Below are 22,315 nucleotides of genomic sequence, written 5' to 3' on the forward strand. Positions count from 1 at the left end.
TCTGTATTTCTGTCTACACGTTTATTCGGGTTGGGGAGGTGGATTCCATTCATTGGAGGGCTGGTAGGTGTTGGGCTGGTCCTGTAATTCATTCCTGTCTGTGCTGGAAGCTGGGGTGGAGGTGGGCGGGGTGGTGGGGTCTCCAATGTAGTGGGAGCAGGCCCCCTCCTGGTGCTGGGTGGCTGCCAGGCGTCTTTTCCAGATAGAGGAGATGACTGTTGCTGTTGATGCCACCCCGCAGAGGTGCTGGGTTATGTTGTCTGGCAGTTGAGCAGCGAGGTGTAGCTGCTGGTTTTGGACCAGGCAGAGCTGCGCCTGTGGAGACAGGAGGTTTCTGAGGATGTGTCCCAGCTGTGGTGTTGAGGGGTACAGGATTGGCTTCAATGCCATCCACATTGTGCGATGCAGGCGCTCAGCTGCATGTGGAGCTGTGGGCAAAGAGGGCTCTGTGCAGAAAATGGGGTGCGTGGCACCCCTTGGCTCATCTGGGGCTCTACTTGCCTGCTGCTGGCTCTTCTTGTCTCAGAGATGAACGGGAGTTGGGGAGTTGGACTTCCCTGTGCTGGCTGGGGTTCCCGGCGGACAGGTGCCCTTGCGTGAGGACACACTGTGGTCTTCGCCTGCAAGAGCACAGTCATTCATTGGGAGGACAAGCAGAACCCAGCAGCTCTCCTGCTCACCCCCTGGAACCTCCTTGATGGGGTTGCTCAGGGCCAGCGGCGGGGAAAGTGGTACTCACGGTCTGCAGCCTTGATTCCCCAGCCAGGGAGCCTCTGGCCTCTCGCCTGCTGCAATTTGCTGCGCTCATGGCAGGGGATTTGACGTCCCTGGATGTAGAGGGAGCCTGTGGCAGCAGGATCCAAGCCCGGTGTGGCTGGCAGCTCAGTGTTGGCTCTGGGCTTGGGCATGCGCTGGTTTGCTGAAGGCTGGATGTGAGCTCGTGGGAGCAAGGGCAGGCTGAGAGTCAGCGCCTGGTGAGTGTTGTGACCCTTGAGTTCATCACACGGAAACTCCATCTGGGAGGAGAGAAAGCAGCAGCAGCTCAGTTCCACAGGCCTTGACATGAGGTGGGAAGGAAAAGTCGTCTCTGGTCGCCCACAGGTGCTCGCTAAAGCCTGGCCCTGTGCCTTCCCCTGGGTGCAAACCACACTCAGCGCCCTCAACTCAAATGCTCTGAGCGGGCACAGCAGCTGCCTGCATCATCTGCCTGCAGCAGTGCTGACTGCCACCGTCTGCCCTCAGCACTGGTTGAGCCGGAGCAGGCTTTGCGGAGAGAAGTGCCAGGCTCAGCAAGAAAGGCTCTGACCCAGCCCCAGATAAAACTTTGCTGCTGAAAAAGATCCCTTGGAGTTTAGGCAGAGCTTGGGCACACGCACTGCCTTTGCCTCAGGGTGCCTGTGGAGGGCTCATCCCCATCCCTGTTGCATCCTGGTGCAAGGCAGAAGGCAAGGCATGTGGGGAGAGCCGTTGTTTGCAGCGCAGAATTCACCAAGAGCCTTTGGTTGCCCAGGCTTCCCTGTAGTCCCCAACGTCCCAGAACTGGAACAAAACCCATGGACCCAGACACCACGTGGGATCTCGTTGAACTGGGCCGCGCCAGGGCTGCTCGATGCCTGCGCGTCATTGCTCACGCCCCGCCCACGAATGGCTCTCCTGTGCCGGCCTCGCAGGGTCGGCCTTCCCTTACCTGGCCTTTGGGCTTAATGGTGCTGAATTCCTGGGTGTCGGCTGGTCCCTTGGCTGTGGGGAGCAGCTGAGAGAGCTGATCCACAATGCCACAGCGGCGGATAAGATTCGCCCGCTGCAGAAGAGCCTCCCTTCTTTCCTTCTCCTCCTTTTCCACAATGTCCTGGGGCTGCATAGAGTTGTACTGCATGGGCTGCACCTTTGGAAAGACAGACCCGAGTTCCAGCAAACTTGAAGCCCTAGTGATGCCCGAGAGACACCAAGCCACAGGCTGCTCCCAGCCCTAAGGATAATGACAGACTTGGGGCTGGAGCTGGGACAAGATCCCGGTGGGAGTCCCAACAGCCCTGGGACGGGACAGCCGGGTGCTTGCAAGTGCCTCCCAGCACAAGCTGTCAGCTCTCCCGACATCAGGAAGGGGAGTCAAACCTCGGAGCTCCCTTGCCTGGGAGACACCCCTGGCTAGCCCAGCCCTGATCCACCTTACTGCCTTTGAGGGCCTCATGACCACCAGTGCCAAGAGCAAGGTACCTTCCTGTTCCCTGCGATGCTGAGCCTCTTGGTGAGGAGGATGGTGGGAGCTGTGGGTTTTGCATGGATCTGGGATCTGTCCCCAGCTGACACTCCTTGCAGGTGCTCTTTCCTCTCCGTTTTCTTCTTGATGGTGAGAGCCTCCAGCTTTTCTTTTCTCAGTCGAATTTCCTCCAGCTTCTTCCTGCTGGAGAGCAGGAGTCTCAGTCACCAGGTCAAGAGGAGCCGTAAGAACAAAAGGCGATTACGAGTCTGGACTGAACAGACCCGAAGAGAAGGGTGCAGGGAGATGGGCCAGGAGGACTTGGAAAAGAGACTCGCATGGCTGTGAGAAACCCCCTTGAATTCGGCCATGGCCGCCAGAAGGGTCGAGGATGCCTGTGCCATAGCACAGGCCCAGAAGTCAGTGGAATAGGGAGTCTGCCTCTCCAGAGGACGCACTCCTGCAGATTCCTTCCCTTCCAGCGCTCACCAGCTTAGGTGCATCTGTTGAGCACCAGAGCTGCTCCCAAGAAGGGCTCAGAAGCCAGTGGTCTCTGTGCCAGCCATGTGAGGAGTGGGTTCTCCACAAGGGCAGCGTACCTGGCACACTCCTCCCTTGCTTTGGATGAGGCGGTTTCCCGGAAGAGGGAGATGCTCTGGTTGAAGAACGGCTCGTACTTCTCTGTCCCACACGCCGGGTAAATGCGCCGGAAACCGCCCAGGTGCGAGTTCTCGTACTGTTCTGCCTCCGCCAGCCAGGCAGCCTGGTTGCTCTCCAGCTCCTGACGTCTGCAAACCGGGAGAAAGCACAGGCAGGGAGTTGGGACAGGAGGCTCCAGGTGCTGCCACGGTGAGGGACAAGGGCCTGGCAAGCTTCTTTCCCCATCTGGTAGCCCCTTTTACGTGCGTGCAGGGAACCAACGTGATCTGTGCTCCACCTACCCCCAGAGTGGGCTGGGGAAGCACTTCCAGCTCTCTCCCCTGCTGCCCACGCTTATGCCATGCTGCCCCTCAGCCTTTTCCCCCAGCTAATCCAAGGAGCAGAGAATTTCCTTTAGAAGCCCCTACTCGAGGCGTTCCTGCTACCCCGCACGCTGTCAGGAGCTTTCTTTGCCAGCCAGCGGGGAACTTGGAGCAGCTGAGGCTGCAGGGGCAGAGGCTGAGTACGGAGTTAACATGCTCAGCAGCTCCAGCCTGGAATTCTCTTGGGTGTCCTAATTGAAATGGGAGCTGGAGGGGTTCCTGCCCACCACCCCCTGCTCCCTGCAGCAGGAAAAGGCCGGGCAGTGGGCTCGATGGGGATGGACCTTGATGCACAGGTCCCAGAGCACCCAGCGCCTCAAGTCTCCTCGTGCCCAGAGACAAGCCCTGGCGCTTCCTTGCAGGATGCCAAAGGTTTGGGAGATTTGTCCTCCGAGGCCATAGAGTGTCACAGCTTCCGGGAGCTTACGTTTGAAGCCTTGGGGAGATCTTTTCTCACTGGGACCTGAGGCACGATGGGGAAGAGCGGTACCTGGATGCACGGCGAGTCTGATGGCTGTGCAGGAGCCGTTTCTTTACGCGCTGCTTGTCTTCCTCCAGCACCTTCCTTCTGTCACAGGCAGGCACGTTTATCAGGCTGATGGTATCGCGGAGAAGCGCGTCCTTCACCTTGCGGTCCAGGCGAGAGTCTGTGGTGAAGCTGGGAGAGTGGTTCACCTGCCAAAACAAGGAGCTAATTCACACCCCAGCTCCCAGCAAGCGCTGCCAGCAGCCAGCCCCAGCCCCAGCCCCAGACCCAGTCCTACCGCACACTTTCTGATGAAGTTGGCCGGCCGCTCAGACCCCACAGCCCGCAGGACTGGGGGTGTGGAGCAGCTGTCGGGATTCGGGATGCTCTTACAGGTCAAGGCAGCCTTGGGTTCAGGGCACTCCCTGCTCTTGGAGAGGGTGACCAGGGAACGGACAGGGACACCCTCCAGTCCTGCTTAGCCTACAGCAGCTCGCCTGGCTACTTGACTTCACAGCTTGTTGGTTTTGGGACCCAGGTGGCCCTTTTGAAGCAGGTCAGCTCTGTTCAGCCCACCTCCCCTCGTTGCACAGTCTCCCCTCGACCAGCCAGCTATCTGCTTTCCACTGCTTCCAGACTTGCTTCAGCCCAGCAGGAGATTCCCCCCTCACCTCGAGCAGCCACGGCTTCAAATCTCTGTCCAGTAGAACATCAAAGCCCAGGATCTGAAAGCAGGCACTGCCAGTCACGTGCTGAGGAAAGCAACTGCGGTACTGGTGCTTCACAATGGGGTGAGCTGAGATCAGCGTCTTGATAATAAGATCTTCAATATCTTCCCTGAGCTTGGCCGTGTCAAAGTTCTTTTCTGTCATCCAGGCAAACAGGGTGGACATTTTCCTGTGTGCAGGACAGAAGACACTAAGAGCTGCCCTGTGAGACCACGATCGCCCTGAGAAAGGCCCTGGCAAACAGGGCTCCCAAAGGCAGCCTTCCTGCAGGTCGTTCCCCAGGCTCTGCATCATCCACACAAGACCATACCTCTTGCTGCCCTTCACGTCATCCCAGACAAAGTTTTCACTGCATTTGTTGATGGCATAATTGGTTAAATGCATGCAGATGTCATCCTGAGAGAGGAAACGAGAGAGACTTTCATTTACAGTGAGCCACACGGCACCAACACAAACAGCTCACAGACACCCTGAAACACCTTCTGGGAGGAGGAGGCAGGGGTACAGAGTGTGCAAAGAATGGGAAAGAAGCAAGCTGCATGCCATGAAAGCCATCAGACTTGCCTTTTCTACTGGGTTCCTGGTGCTGCAGGGGTTGATGTACTTCACGGTGGCAAAGCGGGCCAGACCCTCCTTGTAAATAAAAATCCTCAGTGGGTCACAAGATGTGACCAGCACATAAACACGAAAGTCAAATTTGAAGCCATCAATGAGGAAAGGCTGTGAGATATAAAAGGCAGAGGGAGCGTGAGAAAAGCAAAGGCTGCGAGGCGGCTGCTGGCTGCCCTGCACGAGGCTGGCTGCCCTGTCTCACTGCTTGTGCTGCTCCCCGGCCCCTCAGCAGTGAGGAGAAAGGCAAGCTTTCGCCAGGCCTTTGCTGAGCTGCGGCCACCTCTGTGCCCCTGGCAGGTCCAGAGGACTCAAGGAGGATGTGGGGTGCTGGAGGAGCTGCGAGGTTGCACACCCCCAGCTCTAGTTTGAGATCGTCCCCCTTACCTTAGAGATGTACTGCTGGCAGATCATGCGCTTGTCCTGTTTGATCTCCTTTGGGTTTCTCGTTATGAGGATGCCTTTTCCCTGGCAGCCACTCTGAGGCTTGCAGATGAACGTTCCAATTTTCCACTTGCGTATGTAAGCCTGGAAATCTCCATAGCTGTGGAAGGAAGGGGGAACTGTTAAGAGCTGCAAAACCTCCCAGCCCCAGAGCTCTCCCGTAACAGAGGACAGGTTTTCCTGGCCCCAGGAAAGAGCCCCAAGAACAGTCAGAGGCCTGCAAAGAGATGCTCTTGCAGCGAAGATGCTTTCGGTCAGCAAGGGGGAAAATCCTGCTGAGCGGGAGGTGGGTGGGTCCATGGAGCAGGCCTCGTGCCCCTGTCCCGTGCCCTTCCCGGGCAAGCAATGGGCACTGCCCCAGCCCCCGGGAGACGAGAGCCTGCCACGCCGCCCCGCCACTGCCGCCTCTCCTGCTCGCTCCGAGCTGCAGAGACACCTTCCAGCCAAAAGCCGATTCACACTCCTCCCTCGCCCACTGCCCTTTGGCATTCCGGGTGGGTGCCCCTCCCCAGCTTTAGCCCCTCTGCACTCTGCCTGCAAGACACACGGCCTGAAGCCAGAGACGTGTGCCGACACAGCGCTCAGTCACAGGGAGGGATTCCAAGTCTGAGAGAGGCCCCGCAGCCCACCACAGAGAGGTTCCCGCTGCCTCATTTCCTATCCCTGCTCTCAGCTGCTTTAATGCCCATCACTCACTCAGCTGGCAGGCACCAAGTGCGGGGGAATATCTTGTACTCCTCGGGGAAGAGCTTGAGCATGCGGTTCAGGTTGCGCGCTAACAAGTCCTTCCGGCAGATCTCCATCATGCCTGGGAAGTGGTTGATTTTCTGAAAGAGGTGCAGAGGGAAAAGAGAGTCAGCAAAGGGACAGCAGGGATCCTCCCCCAGAGCTGAGGAAAGCCGGCGCACACGGAAACCAGCGGGTAGAATAGGAAGCTGGGCTTTAAAGCGGTGGCCTTGACCGCCTGCTGAGGGGTTATTCTCCAGCAGTGTCACTGATGGCACCGTACCAGTGGCGCAGCAGAAGCAAAGGCTCGTGAGCGTGCATCCTCTGGAACCTAAGCAGACAAGGGCCATGGGTGATTCTTTGGACGCTTCTGTTTCCTGATGCGACACGCTGTTCCATTACGTCCCCCGCGTATTCTACTTCCCTCCCCCCCCACCCCTTACTGAGCTCCTCCTGCAGCTCTTGACAGGGGGGTACTTACCTGAAACCATTTCATTTTCACCATGTGCTCCAGAGAGACTGAGGTGTCTGCCCAACACACCGTCCACTCCTCGGTTTCTCCCGCTTCTCTAAGCCCGCAGCACTGTGCTGCCCGCCGCACTGGACCAAAGAGAGCAGGTGACAAAGGGGCCAGGCAGAGGGGCCCCGGGAATGCTAAACCCCCAGTGTAACCAGGGACATGGGGGTGGTCAGAACACTTCAGCCTGTGCTTCCAACTACAGATGCAAAGTACCGGCAGAGACCTTCAGGAGGTGACCGAAATGCTTTATGCAGCTAAACACAGCCCAGACCTTGGCTGCCAGTATTCCGGGAGCTCTCAGCCCCCTGAGTCCACATGCCTCAGGGTCCCAGGGCTTACCACTCTCATACTTGCAGCTGGTCAGGTTGATGGAGGGAACACTGGAATGGAATTAGACAAGAGAGCAGCCGCTCAGCAGGGACCTGGACACTGGGCTAAGGGGCAATTCTGCCTCAGAGCCAAGAGTGGCTCAGCAAGCCATGAGGTGATGTGGCAGAGGGGCCCTGAGCAGCAGCCTCTCCTTGGCCGTGTCACGCTCAGGCTCAATGGGATTCCCGGCTCAGGGGAAAGAGCGAGCACCTCTTTTTCCCATCCCTGGTGCTGCCCCATCTGCTCCATGGGACTGTTGGCTGTTCCAGCCTGTTCCATGGGGACTGGGGTTCACCCAAGGGGAGCACAGCAGGGCTAGTTGTGGAAGGCTCATGCTTTCCTGACAGGACATCTCCTGAGGACGGCCGTCTCTGAGGCTGAAAGCCGGCACTCAGCTGGGCAGCCTGAGAGCCATGGCCCTGGGGACAGGGCTGTGACAAGCCCAGGGCTTGGAGATGTGCTCCTTGCTGCGCAGCCTCCCCCCAGACCAGCCAGCTGTCGGCTCTCCACTGCTTCCGGTCTTGTTTCAGCCCAGCAGGAGATTCCTCCCTCACCTTGAGTAGCCATGGCTTCAACGTTCTGTCCAGTAAAATGTCGAAGCCCAGGATCTCAAAGCAGGCACTGCCAGTCACGTGCTGGGGAAAGCAACTGTGGTACTGGTGCTTCACAATGGGGTGAGCTGAGATCAGTGTCTTGATAACAAGATCTTCAATATCTTCCCAGAGCTTGGCCGTTCTGAGGTTGTTTCCTCTCATCCAGGCAAAGAGGGTGGACAGTTTCCTGTGTGCAGGACAGAAGAACCTAAGAGCTGCCCTGTGATACCACAATAGCCCTGAGAAAGGCCCAGGCAAACAGGGCTCCCAAAGGCAGCCTCCCTGCAGGTCGTGCCCCAGGCACTGCAGCATCCCCACAAGACCGTACCTCTTGCTGCCCTTCACGTCATCCCAGACAAAGTTTTCACTGCGTCTGTTGATGGCATAATTGGTCAAATGCATGCAGGTGTCATCCTGAGAGAGGATACGTGAGAGGCTTTCATTTACTATGAGCCGTGATTGAGGGATGGGACACAGCTTCATGCAATCAAATGTCAATTTATTGTTTGCAATTGGAGGCATATATACGCTTTGCAAGCTATGTCTGCTTGAGCTTGATTGGTGCTTCCTATAACATTCTGTATTTGAGAACTGCTCATTGGTTAAACACAAACAACAAGGCTTACATGACTATTGTTATGTAAACATAAATAATAAATAATAAAAGGATAAATATCTTCTTAGCACAGCTTGTTAGTTCTTCTTTTCAAGGCTGGCTGCTTCCTTCTCTCACAATTTATCACCCCATGACTCTCAGCCCTGCACGAGGCTGGCTGCTCTGTCTCACTGCTTGTGCCGCTCCCCGGCACCTCAGCAGCGAGGAGAAAGGCAAGCTTTCGCCAGGCCTTTGCTGAGCTGCGGCCACCTCTGTGCCCCTGGCAGGTCCAGGAAGGTGCAGGGAGAGGACACAAGGAGGATGTGGGATGCTGGAGGAGCTGCGAGGTTGCACACCCCCAGCTCTAGTTTGAGATCGTCCCCGTTACCTTAGAGATGTGCTGCTGACAGATCTTACGCTTGTCGTGTTTGATCTCCTTTGGGTTACATGTTATGAAGATGCCTTTTCCCTGGCAGCCACTGGGAGGCTTGCAGATGAACGTTGTGGTTTTCCTCTTGTGTCTGTAGACCTGCAAATCTCCATAGCTGTGGGAGGAAGCGGGGGCTGTTCAGAGCTGCAAAAAACCTCCATCCCCTGAGCTCGCACGTACCAGCCCACCCTGTCCAGCTCCAGCTGCCCCAAGATTACAGGGCAATTACGTGTCCAGTTACAGAAACGGCCTCCCAGGCAGCCACGATCTCTGCAAAGCCAAGAAAAGGGGCATCAGAGGGTACCAGGGTTCCCGATCTGGTGGGAGCAGGTCCACCCCTGGTGCTCTGCGGCTGCCAAGCAGCGTTTCAGGATGATGACGATGGCTGCTGCAGATGCTCAGGCTCTCAGAGGAGCTGGGATCGGTTGTCCGTCTGTCCCGCTGCGAGGTGCAGCTGGCAGTGTGGGACCAGGCTCCTGAAGCTGCAGCCAGGTGCCTGTGGAGACAGGAGGCTGCCGAGTGTGATGCAGGCTTCTTGAAAAGAAACCCCAGGTTTAGGGAAGGGGTGGCCCACCAAGAGCTTTCCATCCCGGCACATTCTGCGTGGGACCAGATGCTGTGTGCTTTCAGTTTTGGAGATGGGGTTCAAAAAGTGCAAGAGAGTTTTTGAATCATAACATTACTCAGACCTGGGGAACTGCAGGCCCTGCACAGCCCCTGCTTTGAGGGGAACGAGCACAACCCAAGGAGCCCTTGGGCTTGGGGCACCACCACGACTGGGACCCAGGAGTCCTGGTGGCTCTGTCCCTAAGAGAGGGCTCTGGTCAATTCAAGCTTAAAAGAACAGGCACAGTCACACACCAGCATGTTCCAGCCACCCCAGCTGTGACAATGATCCTTTTTCTAAAAAAACCCAACCCACAAAGCCCCCAAATAATCTGAGCCCTGTGAAATTTAGGGGGTTAGATCACAGTTTCCCCTTTCCCAACCCTCCCATGCTCACCCACAGGCGCTGGGCCAACTCGTGAGTTGAGACACAAACAGTTTGTGGGACACGCACACACACACACAGAGAGGGATAATAATATTATAATAATAACAACAATAATACAAACAATAATGGGACACATGACAGTCTCCTAAAAGTTCTTTCAGAGGCACAGGCCTCTGCTCATGCACAGACGGCATATGCGAAGTTTCACTGTGAAGCCTTATGGGGACGGTTTCTGAAATAAGACAAGCAATTTTAATCAGAAGAAGCCTTTCACCTTGCATTTGGCAACTGAGGGAGATGGGGAGCCAGCACTACAGAGCAGACACCAGAAAAGGATGCAGGAACCCCCCACCTCCTGTCGTCTTGGAAGCTGTGAGCTGACAGGTAAGGAGCAGAAAGCTGCACATCAAGTGAAACAATATGGAAAGAGTTGGGAAAGAGGAACTTGTTCAGTTCAAAAAGAAGACAGGACATTGCCATGTCCAAAAAAGCACGAGGCCTGACAGGGACTCCCCACCGCTGCCCTTGGGAGCTGCTCCATGGCTGGGAGCAGGGTCAGGCAACGGTAGGGATGCGCTGGGGGACCCCCACTGACAGACAGGAGAAGGAGCAGTCAGAGAGAAGGTTTAGGCAAGCAGCAAACACATGGCTGCTGCACCGTGGCTGTCAGCTTGGAGCTGAGCTGCCTTTTCCCCACACTCCTGCAGCTCTCCACAGAGGCTGAGGGTTTCAGGAGCTGCTTCCCAAGGGGACGCGTTGTGGCTGTCAGCTGACAAAAGCTGTACTTGCTGGGCTGTGGGGGTGGCTGGACAGCACCGGGAGCTGCTGCAGGAGCCCTGCCTGAGGTTCCTGCTGGTCTCAGAACAATGTGGCTGCCAGGACTTCCAGATCCTGATGCCTGGGCTGCTCTGAGCACTGTTGCAGTTCTGTGTAGCTGTGCTGCTGAGATGGCTTTTGAAAGCAGCAGTTTCAGCTTTCTGCCAGCTCCAGACTATAAACATCAGCCAGTTTGAGGCCAAAGTTGCCGCTCACCAGGGCCGAGCCAGTCGGAGATGGTCACAGCGCCACTGTGAGTCACATCGAGGAGAAAAACACCAAACTGCTGCCAGAGGCACTTTGCCACTGGAGAAGGGAGTGAGAAGATGTAACAAGCTGCACAGCCACCCAGGCCAGGCCCAAAGGAGAGTGGGGGGAAGAATGAAGAAGGAGAGTTTCCCCTGCAGCTCGTGGGGAAGACCCTGGTGAGTGTGGAATGCCCTCCCACAGCTGAGACGGGAGACAACTGGGGAGGAATGGACTGAAAACCCCCATTCCCCATTCCCTGCCCCTCCCTGTGCTGCCATGGGGGGAAGAAGGGAGTGAATTTATCATTAAAGTCAAGTGTGTGAAGAGGTGAGGGGTGGGGGGGAAGGAGACGTGTCAAGATCTGGGGAAGGAAAGCAGCTTGTGAGGATCCACCGGAACCCCACTGCCCGTTCCCTGCCCCTCCCCACACCGTGTTGGGGGGTGTCCTGGTTTTGGTCAGGATGGAGTTAACTTCATCTGGAGCAGCGGATGGAATGCTGTGTTTGAGAGTTAAAATGAAAGCAGTGCTGGTAACACCCTGGTGTTTCTAGTTGCTGTCAGACAGTCAAGGACTTTCTCAGCTCTTCATATTTCTCTGTTCATGAGAAAGGAGGGGCGAAGCCAGGACAGGTGACCCAAACTGGCCAAAGAGAGTATTCCATGCCAATTACGTCATGCTCAGTATAAAGGGGGCTGATGGGAGGAGGAGCAGGGGCGGCTCCGGGACGCGCGGTTCTTGGGGGACGGTCGGGTTCTGGGACGGCTCTGGGTGGCACGGCCTGAGCTGTGGGTTCGGTGAGAAACTGCATTGGGTATCAACAGCTTCATATATTTTTGCTCTAAAGTCCTGTCAGCATTGTTATGTTGTATCTTTCTGTTATCTTAGTAAACTATCCTTATCCCAACACACGGGCCTTTTAGTTTCTTGGTTTTGGGATTATTTGCCCCTTTTCGCTTCCCTTGCCTCTCCCCCTCCCCCTTCCCTCTTCCCCTGCTCTTCTCCTTTAAGGAGCAGGCAGCTGCGTGGATCTCGGCTCTCAGCCGGGGTAAAACCACGACGGGGGGGAAGAAGGGAGTAAAGTCCTGAATGAAGTTTAAGTCTGCTGAGAAGGGGAGGGGTGTGGGGGAAGGTCCTTTAAGACCTGGCCGCTTCGCATTTTTATTCCGACTCCGGTTCACTGGGTGTATTAGCTGCAGTAGTAATAAATCACTTCCCTTAATTCTTTGCTGAGTCTGCTTTGCCCATTGCACTAACTAGAGAGTGATCCCTCTGTCCTTATCTCAAGTTCTGAGCCTTCAATATATATTTTCTCCCCTTTTCAGCTGAAAGGGGGAGTGAGCGAGCGGCTTTGGTGGGCATTTGGCCTCTAGCCAGGGCCAAACCACCACAGCACCAAGTCTTCCGTGGGCATGACTTGGTCCCCTCAAAAGGGAGGATAACTCAGGCCCAGCTTTCTCTGGGAGCTGTTTCTCTGGAAGTGTGTTTCTAGGCTGTTTGTGTACACCAGCATCTGTCATTCCTGGGGCAAGGAGCATGCTGAGAGTCTGTAAGATGGCTGTCCAGGGCACAGAGACAGGGGATGATGCTATGTTCTTGCCAAGGATAATCCCTGGGAACAAGTCCCTGGGGGATTCCTTGTTCTGGAATTTCCGGGGATCTTCTCTAGCCAAGAGCTGTTAGCAGATATTTTGAGGAAGGGGAATAAAAAAATGGAGAACGTCTATTTTTCTCCAATGCTTTCACTTTTCCTATCCCTAAAACACTCATCAGCCTTTTTGTCTTTTTCCTGGACAGGGCATGTGAGTTGCAGGACCTGTTCTGTGGTCCAAGAGCTATTCCATGGCAAGTGAGTGGTGTTCAGCGCTCACTGACCTGTCTCCCAGCTGCACCCTGATGAGAGCTGACAGAATGAGGAGTCAATCTGAGACAACAGGACGGGGCTCGCTCCCCCCCACCCCTCATCCTCCCCCCCTGAGCTTGTTGATCAGGGCAATGCAGATCATAGAATGGTCAAGATTGGAAAAGACCTTCACGATCATCAAGTCCAACTGTTAGCCCTTGTCAGGGGCTGTGTCAGCCCAGCTCTGCCTGGATTCTGCCCTCACCCAGACCCTCAGGCAGGGGTTTTGCAAGTCCATGTGGGATGGAGTTGGAGCGAGGCAGGGCTCAGGCACTGGGCGAAGCTAAAAGAGTAGGTACCTCATGGGAGCAGGGTGAACTGAGGGCTGTCAGCGAACTGAGGAATCACCAGGGGTGGAATTTCCTTCTCCCCTCGAATGCACCCTTCCCATGGTGTGCATGCAGAGCTGGTCTGTGGGACCATGGCACAGGCAGTGGGGCAGGGTCAGCACAGGGAGAAGGTTCTGGCAGATGCCAAGAAGCAGCTGCTGGGGGTAGGAGCAAGGGAGCCCTACCAAAAATGAATTCTTCTACAGTCCTTTGTTGTGTTACAGGTTTGCATGGCAAGATTTGGGGAGTGGGGGGTGGGCTGTCGGGGTGGCTTCTCTGAGAATCTGCTAGAAGCTTCCCCTTGAGCCAACACCAGTGGGCTCAAGGACAGACCTGCTGCTGCCCAAGGCTGAGCCTCTGGCAGAAAATACTTAAGAAGGAAAACAACCTGCATCCGCTTTTTGCCCGAGAGAAGGGAGTGAGAGGATGTGAGGAGCTGTGCAGGGATCAAAGGCAGGGAAGGGGGGAGGAGGCACCCCAGGTACCAGCAGAAAGATGCCCCTGCAGCCCCTGGAGAAACCCATGGTGGAGCGGGTGTCCCCGCACAGCCCAGGGACAAGGCCCAGACCCCACCTGCAGCCCCTGGAGAGACCCCACGGTGGATCAGGGGGAGACAGACAGGAGCTGCTGTGACCCAGGTTGGAGCAAACCCCTGGCAGCACTTGCAGCCTCTGGGGAGAGAGAGACACAGAGATGGGAGAGACAGACCCACGGAGCAGGTTTGCTGGGGGTCTTGTGACCCCGTGGGGGGACCAGGCTGGAGCAGTCTGGGCCTGAGGGACTGAGAGACACTGTGTGATTGCTGACTGCACCCACAGCAGGGACCCACGCTGGGGCAGCTGGGGAAGAGCTGAAGCCCCGTGGGGAAGGACTCACGTTGGGGACGTTCGTGAAGGACTGTCTGCCGTGGGTGGGACCCCAGGGTGCAGCAGGGGAAGGGTTGAGGAGAGGAGGAAGGGAGAGAAATTGATAATAAAGTTGGGATGGGAAGAAGGGAGGGGTAGTGGGAGGTGCTTTACAATCTGGTTTTACTTCTCCTTACCCGACTCGAGTTTCAGTGTGTGTGTGTGCAGTAAAGTGGATGGGGTTTTTATTCCGTGCTGTGTGTCATTTGGACAGGAGACACCCAACTGCTACATGGTCTGGTGGCTACAGCATCCACCTATAGGACCTGTATTTGAGTATAGTTTTCAGAAATAAAATGTAAGCAGGAATGATTTGAAACCTTTCTTCCATATTTCTGGTGAATCAATTGTTTTAGAGAATTAGCAAGATACTGAGTGCAATGGTATAGCAAGGCTATGATTTACTGTGGGAAAGGAAAGGTGGGAGTGGGAAGGTTACCAATACATACTCATACAGGAAAAGGAATAGATGTAAATTTAACAATTCTTTGTTGCATGGGTAAAATATTTTCTGTTGACATTCTAGTTATCGATAGTTAACTATAATACTTCCAATACAGGTAACCCTGCACCTTTTCTTGTAGAACAAAACTAATGTACGAACTTAAAATTAAACATTTGGGTTTTTTTAATTTCTAACTATTTATTCAGTCATATAATTATGGTCAGCATAAACATGTTAGTGCATTTTGAAACTTGTCATTGTATCCCTTTTTTAGTTCTTTTTGTTTCAATTTAATTGCCTAGGTGCCTATTTGATATAAAAGTTATAACTTGAACCCCTTGTGTTCAAAACCAGCTGGTTCTATTCACTCCGTAAAGTGAATAGGACATGAGGAAACAGCCTAAAGTTGGTCCAAGGGAGCTTTAGATAGGATATTGGGAAAAATTATTCCCCAAAAGGGTTGTCAAGCATTGGAACAGGCTTGCCCAGGGAAATGGCTGGGTTGCCATCCCTGAAGGTACTTAAAAGATGTGTAGAGGTTGTGCTTAGGGACATGGTACAGAGGTGGACTTGTCAGTGCTAGGTTAACCATTGGACTTGATGATTTTAAAGGTCTTTTGCAACCTAAATGAGTTTGTGATTCTGTGAAGAGTCAGTGAAATGCAGAATTCTCATTAGAGGGCTCTCTGTTACACAAGTGTAATTTCTACAAGTACATTTCAACAAACTGTGGCTATTTACTTCCAATTAAGAATAAAGTATTACTTCAACAATGAGCTATTACCTGAGAGGTAATGATTATATCATCCAGTGCCTCCAACACTAGCCTCTGAAACGTCATTGCTGTACCCAATTCACTCACATGAAGTTGTAATTGTTGTTGATCTGATGTGAATGGTCTATCCAGTCAGAAAACATACAAAAACCTTCTTAATTCAGAGAGTTTGCATATTCTTTTCTCTCATTTTCTACACAGAAAATTTTACAGTTGACAGCCCTATTTCTTCAAAGACACCTAGAACTCATGTTAAAAGATAAACCTCAAACCTAAAATTCATGCCCAAACAGGACATCTGATACTGCAAACTGAATCAGGATACAAAATTCTCTTGAGTGACAACTTCTTTGTCTGTCTGGGGGTAAACTGGGTCAGCCAGCTACAAAGAACACATTTCAATGGCAGAACCAGCACACAACATTGCCTTGCATGCCAGCCTCTGACATGATGACTTTATGAAGTGACCCACTGCACTAAATTACAGCCATAAAAGAAGGATTCTGAGTGACTACTTACCAAGGTAGGAAACTAAATAGGAGCTATTCAGAAGCATTAATTTCTGTGGAAGTCCTGAAAGACAGTACAAGTTCAGTTGACATAACCTTGAACAATAAAGAATGAATAAGGAAGAAATTTTGTTCCTGTGGATTAAGGTATAAATGCTGTGGCTTTAAAGTATGTAGCCAATTTTCTCTACTACCCATGTGTGTTTCTCTTGGTTAACCAGTGTGTTTGAGAGTCAAACTGTAATGGAATTTAACGATAGTCCTTGCTTTATGATCCTGAGGTGTTAGTCTGACCGCTGAGAACCACTTATGTTGTCAGAGGGATTTTTTTAACAAGCGCTGCAAATTATTGTTTCTATGACTTGCATATACCAAAACACTTGCAGATTAGTAGCAAAAGGGTTAAACATTAGAAAGTTTTCAGGTTCAGAAAGTCAGACAACAATGTTCAAATTGCAAAGACAAAAAGAAATCTTTGATGGTAAAAGCCAAAAGAAAGTAAATGTACACAGGATTTGGCAGTTCGCTTCAGCAAGCCTAAACATAACCTCACTCAAAGTATTTTGCAGTTCCATTTAATTAAATAGTAGAAAACTGTGGGAACACTTTTAAACTGGCCTGCAAGAAGTTCCTTGCGATTTAGTTTAAGTCCGTACGAAATCTACTTAAGGTAAATCAATATAAGCTTTTTGTAAAACAATTTAGGAGTAGCTTTATGAGGGCTTCAGGATTCTAACTAAATTGATTTATTTAAATGAGAGTTCAATTAAATGACTGCAGATTTTGTATGTGGACAAGGCCTAAAGGTGTGACATATTGTCTTGTCTGCACTGAGTTCATCCCTATTTTTAATATTTATTAGATTTTTTTAATCTTGATAATGTTACAGCATTCTTCTAAAAGGGAAAAATGCCAACTTTATTTATACATACTGTGATATATCCCTTGCTCAATAAACTATTACCTGTTGGTAATCTCTTAAATACCTCCAACCAAATCCCAAAATAGACTTTACTGATTAAGGTGGCAGCAAAACTGCCTTGTCCCTTAACCTATTAGGATAATGAGCAGCATATTTTTCAAAGGATCAATTTCTTCAAGGCTACAAGTAGAAAACAAACTCCTTATTACCAGGCCTACTGACAGCTTTGAATACCACTCACTAGTCATGATAAGATGTTCACTGGTCTGAATCAACAGAGCTGAGATGGGATTACAAACCAGAAGCTATTCACTCTTACAAAGAATCACGCCTGTTGGATGTTGCAGGACACAGCATGACAATTCACATGGAAATGACATTGTTTTAAGCTATTCTGGTAAAATCAGAATGGTGATGGACCTCAGGCAGTCCATCACATTTTCACCCAGAATGTAACAATGCCTAATAAGTTGCTTAACACATCTAATTACACTTTCTATTAGTGTTCAGCGCTTCCAAAACCAGAAAAGAATAGAAGCATGAGGTTCTTCTGGTGTCAGAGTCTCAGGATTCTGTCCCACAGACATCGTTATCTGATTTTCCTTACTGGATTGTTCCCTGACTGACTGCTTCCCAACACAAAGGGGAACCAATCTTCATAATGTCACTAGATGCCAGGCACAACTCTAAATATTTTAAAAAATAAAAATCTCTGCAAAGAATGCCTAGCTGCTACTACATTTCTGGCAAGTTTTCTGCCCTTGTTTCTCACAAATATTTGGATGGTTTTGGGATTTACACTAAAAGTAATACAAAATCACAATGACTTGGAAACTGTTCTGTTTTACCCTTTAAAAAGACAAACTTTAATCATGAAACTGTGACCTTTGAAAGCCCCAGATCTCCAATCTGTGGAACTGTCTCTAACAAACTTTAACCACAATGAAGTGAACACTAGCAGGCACAGCTGCTTGAAATTAAATGACAATGTCTTGCTATACAAGCAGATGTATTGAAAGATTGCTGTTACATTTCCAGGTATACCATCATTATCATCACATTATTCTATGCAGCAGCATAGAATAATGCATGGGAATAAACATTCTTCTAACACTAGGTTACAATTCAGAGGATATAAATAAGGATATATTTCTACTAGGGCAGCTGTGGTTTTGTAAGAAAACTAAAATGTTCCTCTCTCATATCTTTAATAATAGATAGCCATGGAGCCAGTTATGCAGCCGGGTGGGCAGCAGAAAAGAAGTTTATAACAATTAATCCATAGCTATATATTCTAAATTAACAAGTATCATCATATTTTAAGGAATATATTCTAAGCAATAACCGTTTATGCAGTACTGTAAATGTATGCAATACATTACAAAAATCTAAAGACATATTCCTGTGTCTGGATTGCTTACAAGCCACCAGCTATAAATATTCTAATCAGGCTTTTATACCTCCACTGTCAGTGCGGTACCGGAGTGCCTTTCTATTAGTGCATTAAGCTACATGACTAGCATTTTTCTGCCTTTCTGTTCCCAGGTGGAAAATCGCATGTATTTAAAAATAATTAATATTTTATTTTTTATCTATGATGTGCATGCACTTTCACTAGAAAATGCAGACAGAACAATATATATCACATTTTACTGTGTTGAATTTAAAGTACTAGACAAGACTGTTGTATTAAAATAAGTATATTTATATGCTGAACTTGTGGAGAACAACAGCTAGAAATGTCTTGAGGAATATGTTTTATACCCATAGCAGCAAGTATTTTTCATTATTCACATTCCACGGTAATCACTGATGAACTATTTGGATGGATTTTCAGATACACTCAGTGGTGGCCTAACTTTGCTTCAACTGGAAGTTTTATCACGTAGAGTAATGGGAGCAGAGTTGGGCCACTGCTTAGCGCATCTGCAAACTCCAGACTCTGAAGACACTGTGAGAGCATAAGCACACCAGAGAGCTCAGGAGTCCCTGACTGGCTGCTCAGGGACCTAATTAATCTGCCCCAGTTCACTTCCAACCTGATGTAGTTCTTTGTTCACCTCCATATGTATGAATTACAAACTTCCTTCCTGCTACATCAACTGCAGTCACCGACACAAGTCTGCCATTTCTCACAGGCAGTTCCAGTTAACTTTACCACAGTAATACTTACTACTTTCCAGTTTACAGTAGGATGGGAAACAGAAAATCTGAAATACTAAAGTATTAGACTAAAATTGTCAGGTTTAGAGAAAAGAAAATTTACATCACTTGGCATACAAGGTTATATCAGAACCACATCTGTGACTTACCTAAACAAATTCTGTGTCCGTATCTTACTGTGCTATTTTGTGTGTTCTTTTTTTATCACAATCCTTTTTTATCCACTACTTTTTCATCACAATCCTTTGCTCCTCCTTTCATTTCCAAGACACATCCCGCTACTTCAAATCTCAGTCAACTCTAGTTTAGTCAGGAAAATAACAATGCACCAAAAAACTTTTCCTGGGAACATGACACAAAGGACATTTTACTAAAGATGCTAATAAGTTAAATTTGAAATAAATCTAGGCAAGTGTTTTGGTATCACACAGAAAGCACAGAAATGTATATCCAGTTTTGAAAGTTAGAGAGGACAAAAACAATGGGTCCTTCTAACGATTTGGTATGCTTCTGGCATTTGCTTGGGAACCAGAATCCCAAGAACAGACTACACAACCTCAGAGGCCAGAGAGACATTATACTATCACATAGGAAAAAACTCGTAATCATCTATCCTACCTAGATTTCAATAAATGGTAATTACAAACTTATTTCTGCTTATTTTTTTATGTAGACATCCCTTTTATGTCTTTAAAGAAAAACCCACAAAAAAAGTAAAATAAATAGTGCTTGATAGGAAAGTATCACAAATCTTGCAGCAGAAAGATGTGGAGAGCTCCATTAACAACTTTTTAAAAGAGGGGTCTGAATTATGCAGCAGTCTGACATTCAGAGTGAGTTACTCTACCCCTGTACAACTTCTCACAGCCCCATCCCCAAAACACAGCAGTCATTTCAAAATAAACTCTCTTGAAGCTAAAGTCCTTATTTTTTGTTCCTTAGTCGAAAATGGAAACCGTTTAATCTGAATTCCTCTTTCAAAAACCAAGACCCGTTCACAGAATAATATTTTTCATCTGTACTATCAAGAAGTGTGACATTATTTTGCGTCTATTTTTATTGTTATAATACTATGATGATTAGAGTTTGCAGAGAACCTCTGAGCTCAGAAAGACAGGTGAGGCAGGCTTTCTGACAGATGTCTGATCTCCTCTTCCCCCTATCTACACTGCCATAAAGTCATCTCCTGTTTTGCCCTACCCCACTGTGCTTCACATCATCTTTCTAAGCACCCTGGTGACTTTTCTATTGGCCAATAGATAACAGATGTCATCAGTAGAAAGTTATCTTCATGCTGACTGACCTGCTGCCTGCAACCAGAGTATTTAACAGCTGAGTTGTTCCTGCTTTTCCCTCAGACAACAGGGAGAACAAACATTCAGTTTTCTCTCTTCTGCCCAGCTTTGGCTTTCCATAAAACATACAATTTCAAGATTCATACCTTCCTTCAAATTTAGATGAAGCTGAATAGCTAGTTCAAAACCTACTGGGGAGGGATTGCAGACAAGAAGTCAGATAGCTTTCATCCTTGCTCTCAAAAAAAAGAAATAGCAAAACTGTTCAAAAGTTCACCAGACAGCAAAGGCAGCAATTGTGTAGCACCTTTCTAGCAAAGAAAACCAAAAGAATTTCATTGTTATTCTTAATGAGGCCAGAATTCTGTCCGAGTAACATGAGTATAATCAGAATTATCTCTATTTCAAAGATAGAGATCACCCAGTCCTGTCGTTTTTCCCAATACTTAATACTGCAAATATCTAACAGTGGAGAACTAGGCCAGCACACACTTCAATGTTAAACTATTATCTTTTCAAGCCACCAATACTTGTGAGCTTTAAATCTGCACATGTTAAATATGGATCTCATTCTGTTAAGATGTCTATTCTTGATTACAAAGTAATCAAGAAGTGAAAGGACTTATCCAAACACAGTCCTTTTTTTTTCTAATCTCAGAAGTGGATTTAAGTCTAAACATGTCTTCTTTAGGTATTACACTGAGCCAGCCAGCATATGAAAAACCCCCACATATTTGCTAGCAAGATTAGGTCCAGAGCAACAGTAGGAATGACATGGTGGTTAAGGGGACTGACTAGCATGCAGGGACAGTCAAGCTCATTTGACTGCACTTCAGATAAAGTATTTAATATGGGATTGTAGATTTTTACTTATATTCACTAACCCAATAAATCCAAGATAATAAAAGTACCGAGAAAAAAAAGTTTCTTCAGTGTCTCCAATAACATTCCTTTGGTGATCAGTTTAGTGATCACATAACTACAAAACCATAATATTTTTCCTATTTTGCCAATATGGCCTAAATAAGAATACAAAAATAAAAGAGAAATTTAAAAATCCAAATTAATAAGGAATCTCATGTACTATTATTCAATATTCTTATTATTCCTAAACACAGCAGATTATTTAATGCATGTTTGGAATGGAATACGTCTATTTTAAAAGATAAAGCAGATTTTTCAACCTCCGTCAATTCATTAGTGTATTTTTTTTAATTAGACTCCAAAGCTACAATAATTAAAACTATATGTAGGGAAGAAATCTCTCATTTTTTATGTTATATTACTTCTTCAGCATTATTATAAGCCCAGTCTGCCTGATGTGAGTCTAATTTTCTACTCAATCTTACGCTGAGTCCCACTGGGAAAGTGAGATATTGTGATTATTAAGAAAAGCAGAGAAAGAAGAGATTAAAGACTCCCTGCTAATGAGTAGAAGAGAAAAAGAGATGTGCCAATCTACAGAGTAGTACCTCTAAATTGAACTGCCAAATAATAAACAACAAAAGGAAATAAACAATTCTTCATTACAGAGAGAGATATTTTTAGATATTCATAGATAATAAGCGCAGAATGAACAAAAATACTGTTAAAAAGAGAAAACACCAAGAGTCATGCACAAATTGGACTACTTACCTTATAGCCTTTGACAAACAAATACAATACAGACATCAAGTACATTCATTAAACATTTCTAAATATAGATGAATAATGAAGGTTAAGCAATTGTACAGACAAAATACTTAGAAATACCACTGTTTGAGGTACTTGCACTCCCTTGTACTCCCAAAATCTTAATTCTACATAATCTAGAAAAAACACTATTATTAAAATGGCTTTGGAGGCTGTCTACAATGCAAATTCTTTCAAGTTTGATATTACAGCATCAGGTAAAATTTTTCTGTTTGCAATATTGGTGAACAGAGACCCCCCTCTCTTCGGGAGATCTCAACGCATTTTACAATGGAGGAAAAAATTTAGGTGGAGAAAATGAGGGAGAAAAATCCAATTGAATGTCTAAAATTATTAATACCACAGAGGCATGAGTAAGAAATATTTTATTTAAAACTTCATATTGTTACAAAGCAGTATTTTTACATTACCAAAGGGAACTTGATGCTACTTGAAAGAATTACCACAAAGACTGGTGGAACTGTAAACTTACCCACATCTATCTATTATATGATTGGAAAATATCCTTAAAGTACTTTTGAGAATATGTAAAAGAAAGAGTATTCTGACCTTGCCTCACACAAATACAGAACTAGCTGTGATTAAAGGAAGGTAGAATGAGCAAAAAAAACCCCAAAC

The 22,315-nt window shown here is 48.6% G+C and overlaps 1 protein-coding gene across 1 annotated transcript; it reads right to left on the minus strand.

Annotated features, from left to right (window-relative positions):
- Positions 1-522: 522 nt before the first annotated feature.
- On the minus strand, positions 523-15,182 carry LOC311199746 (tubulin polyglutamylase TTLL13-like; the record flags this gene model as incomplete). Its single annotated transcript, XM_084273879.1, has 15 exons — positions 523-620; positions 740-1,016; positions 1,688-1,885; positions 2,218-2,401; positions 2,800-2,988; positions 3,713-3,897; positions 4,360-4,585; positions 4,727-4,812; positions 4,990-5,136; positions 5,413-5,569; positions 6,166-6,296; positions 6,677-6,795; positions 7,055-7,095; positions 8,006-8,091; positions 15,126-15,182. The coding sequence occupies 15 exons, from the start codon at positions 15,180-15,182 to the stop codon at positions 523-525; spliced, it is 2,181 nt and encodes a 726-aa protein (XP_084130005.1).
- Between the last annotated feature and the right edge of the window lie 7,133 nt (positions 15,183-22,315).

Source organism: Gallinula chloropus (genome assembly GCF_964237585.1).
Source record: "Gallinula chloropus genome assembly, chromosome: 21".
Lineage (NCBI taxonomy): Eukaryota > Metazoa > Chordata > Aves > Gruiformes > Rallidae > Gallinula > Gallinula chloropus.